Source organism: Gouania willdenowi, chromosome 17, assembly GCF_900634775.1.
Source record: "Gouania willdenowi chromosome 17, fGouWil2.1, whole genome shotgun sequence".
NCBI lineage: Eukaryota > Metazoa > Chordata > Actinopteri > Blenniiformes > Gobiesocidae > Gouania > Gouania willdenowi.
Window position 1 is genome coordinate 28,731,128 of NC_041060.1, and position 20,948 is coordinate 28,752,075.

The window sequence follows — 20,948 nt, forward strand, 5'->3', positions numbered from 1 at the left end:
CTATTGGCCAAGAACAAGCACGTGACATACAGTATCCGTAAAAAGTTAGTCTTCTTTGTAGACCATAAGTTTCAGTGTATGAAATGTCAGCCATAGAAAGGTGATTATGTAGAGACAGATTTGAGCCTCCTTGGACCTTCCAATGATTTTTTATTAATTTTTGAAATATTGTGAAAAAGCATCTCATGCTCAAGCGTAAGTGGCGCTGTGTCTACAGTCACTTCTTTTTATTGCTATGTGTTAGTTGTTGTAAAGTGATAATTTCTGTGAAGTTTCAGATTGATAAGACCATGTACAGCAAATATATGACATATTTATTGTTTCAGGGGTAAAAATGGCGATCTCGACCAGATTTTAAGGCTTGCCACGCCCACACTGTGTGAGATATTGAAACACTTTCAAGACTTATTGACTTCTCATTAGTCCTTTAGTGATGAACACTCAGCCACCACCTCTCCCAGTATAGATCCTCAACCCGACTCATCCCTTCCATTTTCACACCACCCTCCCCTCCCTATTAGTCATTACAGAAACTGATCTCACCAACCACTTCAACAAAATCCACCTCACAATCTGCCCACTGGACCCCATTCCATCTGCACTGGGCAAGCTCCGCCTCCCGTCTCAGCCCACTCCTCATGGGCATCATAAACTCCTCTCACCTCTGGAACAGTTCCCTCCTCCTTCAAAGTTGCCGCCATCACACTAATACTCAAAAAACCTAGCCTGAATCCTGACAACCCCAACAATTTTCGCAACATCTCCAATCTTCCTTTCCTGTCGAATATCTTGGAACACTCGGCCATCTCTCAACTACAACATCACCTCCTCTCGAATTAGCTCTACAAAACCTTTCAGTCTGGATTCTTGACTCATCACTCCACTGAAACCACACTACTCAAAGTAACAAACGACCTTCTGCTTGCCTCCGACTCTGGTTCCCTCTCCATTCTTCTTGCTTCTCTCGACGAGGACAGTCACACTCTCTGTTTCTCCCTCCCTTCTGTTCTTATCTCTCCCAGCTGCTGCTTTGTCTGGTCTTGTGAGCCTAACAAGAGCCTCTCTCTGCAACTCATCCAAAACTGGAATAATGGAATTAGTTAGTTGGTCTCTCAGTGCTATCGATCAGAACCGGGGGTGGTGAACCCGCATGTCCAAGTGGGACGTTTGCGGCTGGATACGGACTTGACCCTTGGAACAAGTGGCAAGTTGTGTGTCTGTCCATCCTTTCCGTGGAAGACGTGGAGGACATCTACATGATTGGAATAATGATAGTAGGCATGCTGCTGATCGGAGCTGGTGGTTTCCTTATCTATCGAAAATTCCGTACTACGCTTGCGACTGTTTTGGAAAAGCTGCCAATGATTTCTGAAGGATGTAGCAGGGCTCTGAACACTCAGACTCATGTGTTGATCGATATCAAAAGCAAGCTGCTTTTGGATCGTCTACGCGTTTTGGATAACAACTGGGAGAAGTTGGAGAAGTAGAAATTAGGCCACTCATTGGATTACAGCAGAGAAAACCAGGACAGAAGGCTATTGAAAATTGACATTGCCTGTATCAAATCACATTGCTTATCTCCCTTTCGGCTCCCCAGCCAGCCAAGGCTAAAGCCAAGGTTGTCTCATCTCTTATCACCAGGAAGTTTCTGCAGACGGCGGCTCTTACCCCCCACTCCCTCCCCCCGCTCCTTCCCTACATTCCCACCTGGAACTGTTGATGCAGAACTTTGCCACACGTCATCTGGCTGTTGTCAGCAGCGCAGCTACAGGTCTTCAACTTCAAATGCCTCGACGGCCATCTTTTCCCCCCCCTCCCATCCGTAGCTGTATGGAAGCGTGGTTGCCTCCATACTGCCTCCAACTGTACCTGGTCAATAAAGCTCTTCTGATTCTGATTCTCCTCCTACTCAACCTCTCGGCCGCCTTTGACATCATCGACTATTCCATCCTTCTCCAACACCTACAGCACCTTGGCATCTCTGGCTCAGCTCTCTCCTGGTCCACCTACTACCTCACCAATAGATCCCAATTCATATCCATCAACAACTGCATGTCTCACACCATACCTGTCAACCACGGAGTCCCTCAAGGCTCGGTGCTTGGTCCCCTTCTGTTTCTTCTGTACATGTTTCCCCTTGGACTTATTCATAATCACAGACTACAATTCCACAGTTATGCAGACGACACACAACTCACACACTTTCATTTCATGAAATTGCACCCCTGGGAAGGGCCTCACAAATCCAAGTAAAGTGGCAGGTAAAGAATAATAATAATAAGAAAAATCCTGACGAGAACAATAGAAAACGTACTGTGGTTAGCCTGTTGGCTAACACTACAAATGGCTTGAGTTAAAGGTCCCATAATATGAAAAACATGTTTTTTCTGATCTCTACATCTATAAACTGGTCCTCCTTGAGCCTGCCAACTCCCAGAACGTGGTCTCTGCAGCCCACCCACTGCTAAAACGGCACTCCTACAGGCTATTCAGATTCAGCTCCTATCGTGATGTAACCAAAGAGGTCATTTACATAGGCCGACCTCCTCTGAGTGGTGATAGGAAACATCCAAGAGGGGGGCGTTCATATCAGTATATGTGTTTTTTTCCATGTCTGCGGTTTAATTTGACGTGCAAAGTGACTATATTATTTCATGATTAGTGCAAAGATGGCACTGTTAGCTCTGTATCTCTTATTGTTCCCCAATTGGAAGACTCCCGTTTGTGACGGAGAACTGCACAGTGCCTCAAATTTGAAGAAAACGTGTTTATGCTGCTTTGTAATGGAGCAAATTTAATATAATATCAAAAACTATAAGTTACCTTTACCGTTTACAGGAGCTAGCATTAGCTACATGGTAGTAACTGTAACAACACATACAAACAAACAAACATTATTCAGACACACTAACCATTCAGAAATGTCCTGCTGCAGCCGCAGAGTCTGCGTTTCTTCAAAAGCCTCTCCTACTGGGTCCGATTCTGGATGGTACGGTTGAACGACAGCATCTCGGCGAGCCATAGAGATACATCTACTGTAAACATTAACGCATGCTACCGGCTAGCGTAAGCGGCATCCTCTCCATGAGAGGAACGTGTCACATGTAAGGCCATTGGGCAAGGCTCTCCAAGCAGGTGACGACAGATAGCATTTAAAGGGGCAGGCACAGAAACAGACTGTTCTCAGGACAGCTCAGCAGAGCTCCTTTGAGCAACTTTTAGACAGCTCAAATTCAGGACCACTAATGGGTTTGGGGCAATGCAAATCGAATACAGTGCTGTCGGACCTTTGACAGCTGTGTGAAATTGATGAAAAACAGTATAATATGGGACCTTTAATAATACTAATAATGATAATGTACACTTTTTTAATCACCGTAGTAAAATTCGTCTCTGCATTTCACCCGAGGAGTAACAGTGGGATGCCAATTGCAGGAGTCCAGGGAGCAGTTGGGTTGTGGTTAAGGGACTTGCTCAACATCCTACAGTGATGGCCCGGGGAGATTGGAACCAATGACCCTCCGATTACAAGCCTCTTCCTTACTACTAGGCCACTACTGTCACAATGTTTATACACATGTTCAGTTTCCAGATACATTAATATAGACACAGGTTAGTATAGCAGAGCTGTCCCAGTTTGGTTTTAGAGCAAACAAGTCCACTAATGATGTGATTTTTGTTGTTAAAAATGTTATTGACAATCACGAGGGCGAACTCTACTGCTGTTTTATTGATTTAAAAGCAGCGTATGACTGGGTTGACCGAGATACTCTTTTCAAGATCCTGGAGTTATGTACTGGAGCGAAAACGCTTGTCAAACTACTGAAATGCATATACAACGAGACAACAGCAGCAATCAAGCACTCAACATTAGCTTTTGAAATAATATCAGGCTGCAGACAGGGAGGCCTTGAATCCCCATGTATTTTGAACATCTTCCTTGACTTTATTCTGAGATGTGTTCTTGACCGAGTAGATCGAGAACTCCATGATCCCGGCATCCTCATAAAGTATGTGATCCCAATTACCTGCACTAATAGAAGCCAACGAAGGGATCACCCTTGTAATGGAGATACACGCCTTATCCAAGTCAGCTACGCAGATGACAATGTCATGTTTTGTAAGAGCACGACTGAACTAAGAAACATGTTGAGGATATTTGATGAAGAGTTTACTCGGTTTGGGCTAACAATTTCCGTAGCAAAAACGAAGACAATGTGTTTCAATGTTACACAAGAGGGAAAAGATCTGAGGTCCATTGTCAAGATAAAGGAAACACCCATTGAGAATGTTACTAGCTTCACATACCTTGGCCATGTCACATCAAATGTGGAAGATTGTTCTGCATTTAATGTCCAGCGTTTTGCTTCAGCTGATAATAAATGGAATGAGATAAAAACCGTGCTCACAGATCGTCGGATAAAGCTGTCCACCTGGGTAAAGGTTCTAATGGCATGTGTGCGCAGCCGTCTTACTAACAGTACCCAAGCCTGTCATCTTAATGCCTCACAGCTAGCAAAATTGGACTCCACATGGATTAATTTTCTTAGAAAACTTTTCCAAAATGGGTTCAAACGTGTCGATGCACCACCAAGACGAAGAGATAAAAAACACCATCGTTAGAAGAAGACAACGTAGACTGGCGCTTCAAATATACCAATCTCGACAAACTCCGCCTCACCCACTCTACAACATCGACCCATAACTTCTGTCTTGTCCAACACCTTAAGTACACTGCTCATATAACTAGACTCCTAACTCAGCCCTACAAAAACTAATTCTGTTCCACTCTAATAATAACCCATATACCCGTGACACATGGAAAAACTACGATAAACTTACAGGACTTTGTTCTATTCAACTCCAAATGCAAGAGAAGTCAAGGTTCCTGCCTCTGGTGGAGCAAATCCTTGGCATCCAACCCGCTGAAGCAGTGGAAGGGGAAAGTTGGTGATGATGATCAGACTTCCGGACTTGTTTGCGGACATACAGTATTTGTACTGAGAGGTCTGTATGACAGGTTTAACAAGGGATGCACCGAAAAACCAAGAAATTATTTTGCCAATTATTAGTTTATTATTAGTGCCATTGCATTAATGTCAATGAATGTTACTAACTTCACCAAAATTAATGCATCACAATTGCATAATTTAATATCAATGCTTAAAAAAGAACACAATTTATAGTGGAACTGTGAAATATCAGACACACACACGACAGCAGAGTGGAGTCAGCTGGAGAGACAGAGACACTTTGGCCTTTTCAACAGCCAGGATCACTGGACAGGTCAGGACCACACATACGCACGCACGCACACGCACACGCGCACACACACACACACACACACACACACACACACACACACACACACACACACACACACACACACACACACACACACACACACACACACACACACACACACACACACACACACACACACACACACACACACACACACACACACACACACACACACACACACACATACAGTACATACATGCCCCTGTGGTTGCTGACTCCAATCCCAAACTGTTGCTGCTTAGAGGACACTTCTTTGTATGTGTGTGAATAAACTACTTGAATTATTCTTACCACTATTTAATGGAAATATCTATCAGGATGTCTAATCTAGTTATTAATGGGCACATGACACCAGTTTTGACATCCATTTTTAAAGTGTAAGTACACTCCAAAACAACTTTTTTCTGCTGAATACATAGTATATGATTAGGTATGAAGTAATGTAGTTTATTGATCCCATTTTATTTAAAGTATTTAAATTTAGCGTTTTTAGTTAGTCAGAGTGACTGCCCTCTATGGGTTGAACACCGGCTATTACAATTGAATTTTCCTATTCACCGACATGGTGTTCAGTGATGTTTTTCAGTGTCATCACTAACCGCCACAATTAGCCCCCGTGTTTCTTCCTCTCTCAGCCCCAGGCGGACTGCCTTCAGCTGCTGTGATTCGTGTTAAGCTCTGTGCTTCAATAAAGAGCAGATTCTGGTCTAATCAGAGGGTTAAACAAGTTCTGTGTATATGTACAGCCAGATCGTGTGCGTATCCCCGTCTGCGTGCTGGACGTGTGTGTACTTCGCTCTGTGTGGTCTTCCTGGTATGTGTATATGTGAGTTGGTTTTGCAGGGCTCATGGAAATCAAACCCTATAGTGTCTCTAGGCTTGTGTGTGCATGGGTGAGCGTCACATGATTGTGTGTGCATGTGTTTGTAGTGAGCATAGCTCAGCTGTACACTGCGCACCGCTGTTGACTGCTGTGACTGGGCGAGTCTTAACTGCTTCAGCAGCAACACCCACAATCAATGGATTTTTTTTAGATTTCTCCCCTAGTGGCAGGTCAACAAAAGCCTGGGGGTTTACTTACACTTTAACAACTTATTCTATGAGAACAAAAATTCTGCTGATATTCGGTAACAAAAGTGCCAAAAGATGCTCAGTTTGTACGTAATCTTTCATTTCATTTAGAATCCTATTTTACACTTCCACTAAGCCCCGCAGCTGAAGTCCCAGCAGTATGACTGCATTGTCAGCTCAGAAACTCTCAACTCATGAGCTGAACATCTGAAGCACACTGAATTTAGATTTTTGGAGACTCCCGTCTCCTCAGTAATAAAGGCAGAGAGCTCCGTGGCTGTTTAATTCCTTCCAACCTGGCAGCACACACACTCCACAGCGAGTGCTCGAAAACATGCAGGCATTGTAGTTGACATTGTTCCTTTCTATTGGAAATTTCAGCTTTTTCAACTTTCAATCCCTTCATCCCTTCTTCAACTGATTTTGACCATTCAAAGTTTAACATGTTTAGCTACTACCTTCAACCCATTTTAACCTTTTTCAACTTTTTCAACCTATTTTAATCTTTAACTTTTTCAACCCATTTCAGCCTTTTTCAACCCATTTCAGCCTTTTTCAACCCATTTCAACCTTATTGCTAATAATGAACTATTGCTAGGTTAATGCTTAGCTAATGCTGTTAATGCTATTGCTAGACTAATGCTATTGATAGGCTAATGGCAATGTTAGCCAATGCTAATGCTAGCTAATGGTAAGCTAATTCAGTGTGTCGCGGACCAGCACCTGCATCCTCACTTGCATTTTCTTCAGAAAATGCAAATATTGTAGTTATTCATGCATTCCTCTCCTCACGTTTAGACTACTGCCACAGCCTCTTCACATGCCTCAACAAGAGAGACTTGACCCGTTTACAGTATGTCCAAAATTCAGCTACGAGGCTTCCGACACACAAAAAACAGGATTGCCTACATCATTCCCATTTTAAAATGTCTTCATTGGCTCCCTTTCTTGTACTGAGTTCACTTTAAATTCCTGGTTCTGACCTTTCGAGCCCTACATGGACAGGCTCCTGTGTATATAGTCGACCTGATTAAACCTTACAGCTCGTCCCGGAGCTTCACGTCCTCAGGGCAGAACTTGCTGATGGTCCCTCGTACATGTTTCAAAACTCAAGGAGATCGGACTGAGCTACTTCTCGCTCTTCGTTCTTTGGACTCTGTAGATTCCTTTAAACAGCACCGACTCAGTCAGAACTGCCGATATTGAATGTGTCTTTGTGAAGCACTTTGTGACTATATGTCTGTGTAAAGTGCTATATAAATAGTTTACTTACAGTAGAATGAAGTAAAACAATGCATTAAATAAACTCTTTTCTTAACTCCAAATACTGATTTTAATTAAATGGCTGGTCCACTTAGGCAAAAATTTGTCATTTTTGATGTCAAGCAATAAGGAATTGTATAAAAAAAAATAAAAGATTCCAAAGTAGTTTTTTTAACTCAATTATTAAAAAGAATAAAAAAATACGGTCTCTCTCTCTTGCAGTCCATCGATGATGACAAAGACTGTGCTATGATATAGGCTTGGGTTTAATGATGTTTCTTCATGCAGCCCTATCCGTCGCTGTTTGTTGCCAGCACTTAAAGTCTATTCCTCGTGATAGTTTCTTTTTGTGACATCCGTGTACCTAAGAATAGGTCTCCCATGGTTACGTTTACCTACATAGAGCTGAAAATAGTTGTCATTTTCCATTCTGTGTACATGGCCTAGCCATCTGAGGCCCGTCTCAATTAAGATGTCTTCCATAGATGGTAGTCAGGCACAATGCAGGATTGCGATGCTTGTAATTTTGTCCTTCCAGGATATGTTCATAATAATAACAATAATAGAGTGGATTTATATAGCGCCTTATTTTGGTCACTCAAAGTGCTTTACATCGCATAAAAACCCTCAACTGTCTCATAATGTAGGCTTCTTGGTCTGACAGCGGTAGATATTCCAAGATTTTGCCTTTGTAATTTGGGTTAAGTATCCCTTTAAGGTTTTTTGAGTTGGGCTGTGAATTTAACCCCTTAGTGAACAGAGGTTGCTGATGTAGCCTCTTAAGTTCTCCCAGAAAGAGAGGTAGAGGTGTGTGTGTGTGTGTGTGTGCGTGCGTGCGTGCGTGCGTGTGTGTGTGTGTGCGTGAGTGTGACCATTCGTCGAGAGATGAAGTCCCACTTTATGAACTACTGATTTATTCCAATGTTTCAATGGACTGATATTTTGTAATATTTCAGGGCGTATCATCTATAATCTCAGCCACAAGTGATGTGGGTTAACTTTTACAGAAATGCACCAGCCCCTTGGGTTCCTTGGATAAGTATACATTTGCCATGTCCCTTTCATGAAAAACCCTCTGCTTAATCTCTCACTCTTCTTCTACTTCACCTTTTGTTTCGAACTGACTAACAAATGTAGACTAAAGGGGAACCTTTGAATCTGCAAATCCAGTGTGTAAATATGATTTTTTTAAGCTAACAGACACTTGTCCTCCTTGGTGATTAAGCCTAAATCACAATAATAATGTCTAAGGGGTTTAGATATACAAAGAACAAGCAGATAAAGGCACTCCTTTCTACAGCTTTGCTTATTTGGAGAAGCATTCTTCATCTGTGTATCCATCCACTTTTGTGCAAGTTAACTGTTTGAAGAGTGAACAAAATATGAAATCCTCTCTATAATCACCCTTTTCATTCATAAGGAGGAATGACATGTTCTGCCTATGCAGTGTGCATTAATTCATGTGAGTATTATGTTTGATTACTTACGCTAAATCCTCTCATTGGGCGTGTCTCTGCAACAACATGAAATAGACCGAGTGTGTACTCGCAACTATGCTGTGCTTGTGCACAAGTCGAGTAATCTCTATGCTGGGATTTGGATGGTTGTGGTTATGGCTCCTCACTCATCACCTGGCAGTGTGAGTGTGTAACTCAATGCACTTCATCAAGCTCTGTCAAAAGGATTAGGAATTGGTGATTTTCAATGGGAGCATGCCAGAGCAGGTCCATTATTTGTCCATCAGTGGCTACATATCCATCTATTGAAAGAGACTTTTTGAAAGAGAATGACTCCTACATTTACAGACAAATTTAACGATGAAATACAACCAAGATACAACCAATAAAAAGCACAAACAACCTAGATATAGTTAGAGTGATTGAATTATTAGCATTGGCAATACATGTTACATGAAATGGTAAATAAAGCACAGCACAAGTTATGTGCACCCCGTGCTATAAAGTAACACCCTTATTAGTATTGGATTATGAGTATTAACTTACTGATAATGCAAACAAAAACATGCAAATCTTTTATTTCTATTTTTTTTAAATTATAGTGAAAGTATTTTTAATCGTGAAATATTGTATTATTAAATATATTGTAATTAAATACTTTGTTACAAGTTCTAGCATTAAAGCACTGTTGATTTTAAAAAGGTAAAGTTGCTAAATATGTCTGTCAAGTATGTTTGTCCTGTTTTTTTTAAGTTTTAGTCTTTCAGACTGAACTCAAGCTAATTCTGTGCAAATGGACATACTTCGTTCGCTAGCAACATCAAATGATGTCTGGTTTAACAATTACTTGCTAAGAAAAAAAGTCCACACAACTGCGTGGTTAGCTCCCAATTTCAGTTTTAATTTACATTTGATTTAATTTTGGTGTAAATTAAAACTGAAATTGGGAGCTAACCACGCAGTTGTGTGGACCTTTTTTCTTAGCATCTTTGGACCTTTTGATCCAAAACACTGCCTCAAAAAAAGGGAAGTGCGTGTTTTTTGATTGTGCTACATTAACAATTACTTGCCTCTATACATTCTGGATTATTTTATGATCAAACTGCACCGTCCTTTATTTAAATATGTTTATGAAATAGACTAGTATCATTTCTTGTAAACGCAAATGTCTTGGAAAATGTGAACTTCAAGCTTGACATGTCTTTAAAAAGTGTCAAATGGTTTCATAACAAAACACCCTTGATATGCCACCTAGCACATAACATGAACAGATAAACATTTTAGGGACAGCATGCAAGCTGCCCACAGCAAAATGCACCAAATATGATTCCAAGTTTGCTGCATGTCTGTGTTTGCATGTAACTTGTTGAGGCAAAAGAGCTTCCTACTGCCTCACCATACCACCCAATTCAAACCCGTCAAACTGCACAGAAATCAACATCAAATGGAGCGATTGCTTTAGAAACACATCAGCAATGGAAACCACACAGAACTTTATACAAATATTTCTTGACGGCCACAGGATGATAGTCAGTACCATGGTATATGCATAAAGACACCATAAACCCAAACACAAATGCTGCCCAGATGTGCAACAGGATAAATGGTGCTCTGGGTAAACTGGCATTGTACGGATGTTTAAGTTTTAAGCATGACCTCATCTGTTTGCAGTGAGTCGGATGAAGGAAAAGGGGGATTAGTTGGCAGGAAAAATTGCAGGCTGTGTCTGGGGGAAGGTTACTGGAAAATGGAGTAAGAGATTATGAACAATGGAACGGTAAAATTTGAGTGTTAAAAAAGGTAAACGAAGCAGTTTTGGTTAACTGGATAAAATAAAAAAGGAATGCATCAGTGATGCTAAATACTCCCCTACTATCACCACTTTACCTTCAACCACAGGTTTTCTTTTTACAGGATGGACATCTTGTTAACAGCAATTAGAGCTTGTTCAAAACACGGATTGTGACTAATGTTGTGACTGATACTAATAAAGTAAGTTTTTCAGTAATTTTGGCATCAAATTCAGTGTGCTACTGAATTTGATCACAAACACGTTCTAAAAATACAATACTTAATTTGTTTTTATTTACTCCTTTTTAAGTGATTTACTCCATTCTAGTTAGTTGGTTCAACTTTACACACCTTAACCTTCTGATGGATGTGTCTGAGAGCATCAGCTGTGCCCATGTCTCCATCCTCCTGGATACAAACCACATCAAGTTTCATCTTAATATCCAGTTTTGTTTTGGGATCTGTGCTCATCATCTTGTGGACCTCTCTGGTAGTGATTACAATCACCTCTGAAAAGAAAAAAAGGTCAAATTAACACAGTAAGTATTAGACAAATCCTGTGATCAGAGTTAGGGTTTGACATATCAGGACTGTAGAAAAGATCGAAAAGGTTTTAAAGTAAATATATTGTCTGCCTGACAGGATAAATTAATAACAAATAATTATAGATATGTAGAAAATGTTTAAAGCAATACCCTGATCTAGGGCTTGAGGCGACAATGGTAGAGTGGGTCGTCCAATAACCGAAGGGTTGGAGGTTCGAATCTCGCTCTATCCAAGTCATTGTTGTTGGGTCCTACGGCAAGGCACTTTACCTACATTGCCTCGTATGATTGGGTATGAATTGTGCATGAATGTTGGTGGTGGTCAGAGGGGCTGTAGGCACGAAATGGCAGCCACGCTTCTGTCAGTCTGTCCCAGCGAAGCTGTGGCTACCACCACCACCGGTATGACTGGGTTTTGTTTCACAATCCTCTCCAGGGCGTGGTTATCCCTATTGCTTGTACACTTTTTTCTACGACATCTTTTCTTTCCCTTCGCCTTTCTATTAATGTGCTTGGACACAGAGCTCTATGAACACCCAGACTCTTTAGCAATGACCTTTTGTGTGTTGCCCTCCTTGTGCAAGGTGTCAATGGTTGTCTTTTGGACAACTGTCAGGTCAACAGTCTTCCCCATGATTGGGTAGCCTACAGAACTAGACTGAGAAACAATTTAGAGGCATTTGCAGGTGCACCAGGTGTCTTCAATATTGAACCTCTCCACGATATTCTAATTTTCTGAGATACTAATTTTGAGGTTTTCATTAGTTGTCAGTTATAAAATCATAAAAATTAAAAGAAACAAACACTTGAAATATGTCAGTCTGTGTGTAATGAATATATACATTATACAAGTTTCACTTTTTGAATGGAATTACTGAAATAAATCAACGTTTTCATAATATTCTAATAATATGACCAGCCCCTGTATTGTACTTTATTGCCATATATTTAAATGCAAACTGCACCACTTGACGCTTAAACTGCATTACTTTTTCTGCTGCCGATCGTGTTGGGAGTCACTGCTTGGAGCCATGGCCATTGTTCACAGACATCAGCTGTTAGCACTCCGTGCTAATGCTACCACAGCCTATGCAGCGAGACCCAACATCGATTGTGAACTGAGGAGGAAACGATGGAGATGTTTACGGATTTGTGGCTCACAGCGCTAACAACGGACTCGGTTGTGGAATTGGACAGCTTCCAACTTTTACGCGGCGACGAACGACGGACAGCGGTAAGCGGAAAGGAGAGAGTCTGGCTGTATTTGTGTGCAGAAAGGAAGAGCTGCTTCTGCTGCTCTGATTCTGCAGCAACGCATACACACTTTTCTGACTCTAAATCTTGATCTTGATTGCATCATTGCGTCACACGCTACTATTCAGCCTTGCTTTTAACTCACTCTACCGAAGGCCGAATGTGGCTTTTTTGCAATATTTGGCCGAATATATTCGGTTACCGAATATTCGGTGCATCCCCAATTCTACGCCATTATTATTATTATTACTTTCCTGCAGTGTCTTTATCAGGCATCCTGAAGGGCAGCATGATGTTAAGTTTTTGTTAAGTGTTATACAATTACCACCAATTATCTCTTTTTCACATTTCCTGGTGGTGGTAAGGTTTAGATAGATTTATTGTACCAACTAAAGCTTATGTGATAGCATCAAGAAAAGTTGAAAAGTATAATGCTTTGATGGCATTTAACCAGACTTCATCTGAATCAATTAGCCTCATCTGCAATAAACAGTTTGTCCTGAGCATTTGTTCTCTTTCGCTGTGTCAGCCCCATAAAATGTAATTGCACTGCTTTGGCGGACAAGCTGCATGCTGTAAACTGCCGGCCACACAGGATGAATATGTATAGAACGCAACTCTTATTAAGGAGGGTGCGGGACTACAGGCTCCGATAATGAACAGTCCAGTTTATGAGTCCTAGGCCTCTGCAACCTCATATTTATGCATATGGGTCACTCTATTGGTGTTATTGTAGGCATTTACTTCCTCATTTATAATGAAATTGTTTCTTAAAAAAAAAAAAAGCACATGAAAAGCAAAAATAACTCCAATAGTGTTTTACTGTTTAATCTTGTTTATTTTATATCTGATAATGAGTTACATAAAGTTATGGTTGATAAATATCTCTCTGATTTCCTATAATTAAACCAGATCAAGCTGATGATTTAATCATTCAGGATATTTAGGTGTAATAATTACAATAGTTACATTACTGTCTAATGGAACCAGCTTTTTCTGCAAACACGTGAAATATAATGTAAAAATATTGAGCTTCACAAGTTGGGAGGGATGAATAGTGATGTTAGTATTTATGCTAACATTTATTTCACACAACGTGTGACAAGTTAGCTTTTATCCTTCCACACAAGTGTTAAATCTGACTTAAAACTCTGTGGTTTTAATGACAGTAAGCCGTGTACTTTTTACTTGGTCTATTCCTTTTATGAAGTCTTTAGCATTGGCTCTTAGCCCAGTGTGTGTGTGTGTGTGTGTGTGTGTGTGTGTGTGTGTGTGTGTGTGTGTGTGTGTGTGTGTGTGTGTGCGTGCGTGCGCGAGAATAATAACTTGACAAAAAACTGGAACAAGGTTTTTAGGAGCATTCGGCTAAATTGTGGTACAAAAGGCCCTTTGCCCTCGATAACTTCCGACATGGGCTTTTATCATTTTAATCGTGGGATAACATATTCTTACCGGTGAGAATGTCTTTGACAATATATCATATATCATAACATATTGCACATTCTTACTTCGCACTATTACTCAACAACAGCCCGTGAGGAAATATATACTGTAGCTTGTATAATAAAACCTTTGTCTCTCACCTTCAAAACCAACCCTCTCCAGCAGATTTAGGGGATACCACATCAGAGGCTTGTTGCCAACTGGCAACATGGGTTTGGGGGTGTTGTATGTCAAATCAGTCATACGAGATCCCCCACCAGCCGCCATCAGCACTGCCTGGAGCTCCATGGTGTCGACCAAAGGAGGCTAAAAATGGGAGGGGAACAAGTTGAATAACAAACAAATAGACAGTTTGAAACAGTGTTTTTCAACTATGGGGTCGTGACCCCATGTGGGGAAGTAAAATAGGGTCACCTGTAATGTTTAGTTACAGTAATTGATCCCAAAAAAAAAAAAAAATGATTAAAATATATGTTTTTCTCTTTTTTTTTTTTAATAAAAAACACCACACACAATCTTAAACAACTGTATTCTATACTTTTACTTTCTCAAATATAAATCTACAGTAGTTCAAATAAAATAGAGTATAAAAATACCTGAGCTGGAGCATCTAGTCACTTTGTGCACTAATCCTGACTACTGTGTATTTGAAACAAAAGTATAACAAATATGATCAAAAACTATTTCTAGAAAAAAAAATCTCACTGGGGTTGCCAGAATTTTGTGATATCATAATGGGACCATGACTGAAAAAAGTTTGGGAACCACTGGTATTACAGAAACATAGGGCCTGTACCACAAAGCTGGTTAACTTCTACCGGGGTGAATCACCATGGTAACTAGGCTGATGGAGGCTCATGGTTAACCTTTTAAACTTAAACGAGCACAAGACCCTACATCCACTCAAAAAATAAATTCAAAAAATGCTAGTTTTCTAGACTACCGCTTATTTCCACATTGAGTTATCACGTCTACTTGCTGCTGAGTCATACAGGTTGTGCGTTTGCCCGAGTGCCAAAATACGGAGCAACGAGCGCACGTACACAGGCGCCCGCACAGCTGACATAACCAAATGTGTGTCACTCTGAACCCAGGCAGACCCGTCTGGTTCTGCCTGGTCCCGTCAGGCTTGGATCAGGTATCATATCCATCCTGTGTGAGAGAGTCTCAGAGCAAGAGCAAGGAGGAGTGGTGACGGATAAATCCCATTCTTGTTTAAAGGGGCAGTATTATGAAAAAATAATTTTATAATGGTTTTGCTACAGCGATATCCATTCCTTTAGCCTCATTCAGAGGACCAAAATTGAAAAAGTTCTGTTTGCTCCCTCCCTTATTATTCCACGTCAGCTCCAAATGGGCGAGTTAGATTTTTCTCGCATTGTGACATCACATTGTAGAAACTCCAAATCCTGATAATCCCTGCTACTCCCACCCTATAAGACTGTGAGCTCCTACCTCTCAAACTACATCAGAGGTAAAAATAACACTGCGGTTTAATATATGTGTTATACTTTATTGTCATATATGTAAAGCTACATAAACAAAATGTGTTCACTGCATTTAACCCCTCCCTGAAGAGCAGGGGGCAGTCACGGTGGAGCTGAGGAGGAGAAGAAAGTGATTTAGCAGCTTAACACTCTGGTGAGTGTTTGAAACAGCTGCTGCTGTGATAAACACACACCCTTAAGCAGCTTTTGTTGGACTCACAATCACAATAGCCGCTTAAATAGCCATGTGTTTTACTGTAATGTGCAGTTTTTGGCTGAAAACAATAACAAGAGTGTGTGAATAGCAAAAGAAAATCGCTATGGTAATAAAGCTGTGGCGTGGGGTCTGCGTCTACAGACACGCCCACTCATGCATATGCAAGAAGGCCCCAAAACAGCCTGTTTTTAGAAGAGTCATGAAATTGACTTTTCAGAGGCTAAAACTCTGGAAAACAAGTGAGTTTGGGAAATTAAACCTCAAATACTATGTTGTTGGGGTTTTTAGAACAAATGGAGATGGGTGAAAAATAGCATAATACTGGACTTTTAATGCCATTCAGCAGCGCTGCAGGTGTTGGTTGGGTCTTGCTTTCCGTTTTGTATTATTTATCAAAAAATATATTTGTATTGTATAAATGGGCACATTAAGAGAAACACATAAAGGTATAAATGAAACCCAGAATCATCAACCACTCTCATCATCCGGTATTCCCAGTACATCATGTTAAAAACGTTATTACTGTTTAACAAAAAGGTAAAATAAACAATTCAGCTGACACAGGCTATTTGTTTTATGACAGTTTTACAACAATATTTCTTGATGGTAGTGGACTCTGTTGGCAGAATAAAGCACAAAGGGTTCAGGGAACGCAACAGCTAGTTTAAGTTGTGAACTTGACCTCTGGATTACACGACACACACAAACAAACAAGCCATAGAGCCAACACTGTGCACCTATCTAAAACATGATGATTTATATGTAGGGACATTACATTCTGCCTTTATGTGTATGCAAAGTCTAAACTAGTAAGATAATTACTAATCACTGGTCATTTCCAAATAAAAAAATGCGTAATTGTATTTGGATTTTCATAGTGAAAGGGAAGTTAACACTTTGATCCTTCTTGATGATTTCAAAATATTTCTTCATGCAGCGCTCTGAGGTCGGACTGCTCCCTTCTAAATTAAACTCACTTTTGATTACTTTTCACCCATGAATTGCAATCTCGTGGGATTATTAGTGTATGAATTGCTGTCACGGTGTGGCCAGTGTTGTGCCAACTCAAGGTGCAACAGTACAGTAGTGATTAGCACAATTCCTTATAAATTACCAGCATTCATTGACCAATATTTAGATTTCTATTCCATTCTTATTCCAAATAGATAATTTACTGGACATTAGCTTTGGCTACACTCCTACATATTCACAGGTACATGTTTTCTTAGCATTTTCTTGTTTTTAATATGCATTGTCCCTTGAATAAATAAAACAATTCAAAAAGTCTTTTCTTGGTTATTTACAACCCCCTCAGTCTGCATAAAAGCAGTGTTGGAACACACTGTGGTACCAGACTGTCATGAGCATCAGGTGAACAGTATTGTTCATGGATTCCATTATTTATTTTTCAACTCAAATTGCTTATTTGTTCTATAATTTCATTTCAGAGTGCAATGGAAAAATAAACTGAATAATTTCAGTGAAAAACTGGAAAAAATGTGGTGTTCTAAAACTTTTGACCGTTATATGTTATATATATATGTTATGTGTATTTTTATTTTTTTACATTCTAGCTGGAGCATGAGCTGCTATTTCCCCTCAGGTGTGACAGAAACTTTTTCTTTTTATTTAAAGGATGAGTCAGAAGCCTTTGATTTAAATTTAGATGGTGACTTGTATTTTTCTTGTTTCAATTTTTATTCTTATTATGAAAAACCCAAAATGATGGCGATTAATAAGTATGTCGGGGGGATTGTTTTTCTTTTTTTGACTGGCGACTAGGGGTGTTCAAAAAAATTTGATTTGGCGATATATTGCGATATTACGTTGCGCCATTCTCGGATTTATTACAAATCAATTTTTTTAATAAAAAAAATTATATATATATATATATACACCTTTATTTAACCAGGAAAGTCTTTTCCACTGCATGAGACATTGGAGCTGCACAAAGAAGTGCACTGAAACCTGGGAATGTTGACCAGCTTGTGTTTTTTCAATAAAATCTATAAAGAAAGTACTAACTTTCTGCATTTATTTGTTGTTCTAAGCATATACCTCAGTTAAGTTGCACTAAAGTCAAAGTTGGTATAAAAGCCACAGGCAGATTGTAAGTTATTTTTTTTATTTTAAGTTGTTGGCACATGGCATGTTAAAGCCAATGTTTTGAGTGTAAAATATGCCAATAAAATATATTTCATACATAATGTTCTCATGAAGGTGTACACATTTACAGATTAGTTGTTTCTTAAGTCATATATTTAAAATTTTTTTGCAATAATCACCTTATAGTTTAATATCGGGATATATCATATAATATCGTTTCGTGACCTATGTATCGGGATATGAATCGTATCACCAGATGCCAGGCAATACACACCCCTACTGGCAACTGATCGGGCCCTTTCAGGAATGAGAGGTCTTCTCTTTGGGAGGATGCAGTACAAGAACTCACTCAGAGTTCTTCTATGGACCACACCTATTGAAGTAGCATTGAACACATGATGATCTTAATTGGTTCACAACTTAAGTTACTTTGTTTTTTGTTCGCTGCAGTTCAGAGCAGCATAAGAGCTGTCACACAAACTATTTAGAAATCTTAAGAGGTTCCACTACAAAAGTAATGTTGAATAATACTCCTATATGGTATCCTTTACCCAATCAAGAGAAGTAAAATATTTTTAAAGTTTAGAAGGGAGCAGGTGCAGGTGTTGTTTCTACAGGAAACACATTTAACAGATGCTGAACATGTTCAACTGGGAAGAGGAGGATTTAAACACCTATTCTAATCTATTCCTCCTATAAATCGGGGCATAGAAGAGGATCCACTATCCTTTTCTCAAAACAAGTTCAATATGAACATATCTCAGAGATTAAGGATAAGGAGGATCGATATATACCGTAATATTCAGCAGATGAACAAGCTGCAATATGAAAACACATCCCTGAAATTAAATGTTGCTTCATCCAGTCAGAAAACAAGTTTTAATTTCTGTGTATATTATCATATGCACATCTGTGTGTGTGTGTGTGTGTGTGTGTGTGTGTGTGTGTGTGTGTGTGTGTGTGTGTGTGTGTGTGTGTGTGTGTGTTATCATGTATATAATGTTGTATATTGAATAGCTTTGAAAGGGGTGTTTTATGATCCTTTAAAAGGACATGAATTAATGTTGTATAAAATTTTAAGTTTACATTTTAGTGTTTTGTTTTTTAATTGGCTCCCTTTGATCAGTTTTTAATGCCTGTAATAGAAAAAACTAGTGATCAAATGCACATTTTGTGTTTTCACAACCCTGGATCAATCTGACACTGAGAATGTTCATGTACATACCTTTAATTTAAATGTTCTCCTGCACTACTTATCAATGCTCTACTGCACTATTTTCCTTTTATTATTATTATATTTTATTATTATCTTTCTTTTCTATTATTTTCCTTCTTTTTATTTATTTTTTTATACTATTATTATTATTATTATTATTATTATCTTGTTATTTTATCGAGTTTGCACATTCTAGTCTAACTACTGTTTATATTTATACTTATGTTTATACTTATTATCATCTTTTCTAGTTGATTGTTTATTATTGAATGTTTTCACTATTGGAGAGAGCACAGTTGACCGAGTCAAATTCCTCGTGTGTACAACATACACTTGCCGAATAAAGATGATTCTGATTCTGATTCTGATGTTCTTTCTGGTGGTCTAGGTTTGAAGGTGTAATTATAACATCTCAACATAATGTAACATTCCTAATATCTGCTTTTAACTGTTTCTGCCAGAGAAGTCTAAGTAACGGTGTTACATGGTATGCAGTCAAAGAGTTGTAATAAAACAGCAACAACTCTATGCTTACAACTGTGCATTTGTGTCTCACATTTGTCATATTGCAACTTCAACGTGAACGAAGCAGTGGTAAACTCAGTCTGAAACTGAACTGAGGCTCACAAAAGTTCCCCAGATTACAACTCAAATGATAAAAAGTCTTGAAAACTGGCGTCATACCTGTCAGAGTTTCTTTGATAGATATGTTCTGTCTCCTCTCCGGTAGTGACAGCAGGCACATGTAAGTCAGGTACAGTCACTGTTGTTAGCAACTAGCTAACAATTACCACAGGGAAAATAAAACAACACATCCGTTTAAAAGAGTTTATAATGTGCTGGACACGTCCTTTAAAAGCGAACCAAATAAACAGCCGGAGCTGAAAATGAAGCGTCGGTGAATAAAACGAGAAAATAAAACTAAGAAAGAAACCAAACGTTAGCTTCAAATGACGACATCTCTGGTGTTTCACTGAAATATGTTCGACTGGGAATTCAAGCTGCCTTGGTTAAAGTTCCGAATAGACGTAAACAAGTTCATTATGGAAATGTTTTATTTAATGTTTAATGGAATAAAATGACCGATTATTATTATTATTATTATTATTATTATTATTATTATTATTATTATTATTATTATTATTATTATTATTATTATTATTATTATTATTATACCTTTAATTCCTGTTAGATGGCAACTTTTTTTTACTGCCAAATTTGAAACAGATGAAATGAACAGTATAATAATAGAAGCTATACATGAATAGAAAAACGGTTGCCGTATCAATATACGTACGCAGCGCCCCTATTTGGCCAGTTTAGGTCACGTGATAGGTCAGTCGTTGGCCAGTTTAGGTCGCGTGACTAAGACTAAACCTTACCCTAAACCAAAACTTAAGCCTAACTTAACCCTAAAAATTGTTGCTATATTGGGTTATAACCTAACCCTAACCATAACCCTGAGACGCTACGCGTAGTCGTACTTTGGTAACCGTATCAATTGCACCGGGGGTTGCAACCGTACAAATAAAATAATAATAATGAACATCTCTAACCTTAAACCATTCATAATTGCAATCTGCCCCTGTGCTGATTTGCTTTACATCAGTGACAGATTCATTGGTGATAAACAGAGCATTGACTGCATGGAGGCAGGCAGAAAATAAGTGAAAAAAAATGGAAAATAAGATGATCTACCACTTGTACTGCTACAAGCTCAACAGAAACCATAACTATTTCCAAAAATTTGAAAATGTCCTTTTTTCATCAAAAAACTTACTACCGTACGTCACA

At 39.2% G+C, this 20,948-nt stretch overlaps 1 protein-coding gene across 1 annotated transcript in view; it reads right to left on the reverse strand.

Annotated features, from left to right (window-relative positions):
* eif2b3 (eukaryotic translation initiation factor 2B, subunit 3 gamma) overlaps window positions 1-20,122 on the reverse strand; it is a 47,124-nt gene extending 27,002 nt beyond the window's left edge. Inside the window, exons 1-3 of the mRNA XM_028472062.1 lie at window positions 19,839-20,122; window positions 14,269-14,434; window positions 11,238-11,395 (exon numbers count right to left, since the gene is read on the reverse strand). Coding sequence (XP_028327863.1) covers window positions 11,238-11,395; window positions 14,269-14,416 — 306 coding nt within the window. The 5' untranslated portion in view covers window positions 14,417-14,434; window positions 19,839-20,122. The remainder of the gene's footprint in view (window positions 1-11,237; window positions 11,396-14,268; window positions 14,435-19,838) is intronic.
* Between the last annotated feature and the right edge of the window lie 826 nt (window positions 20,123-20,948).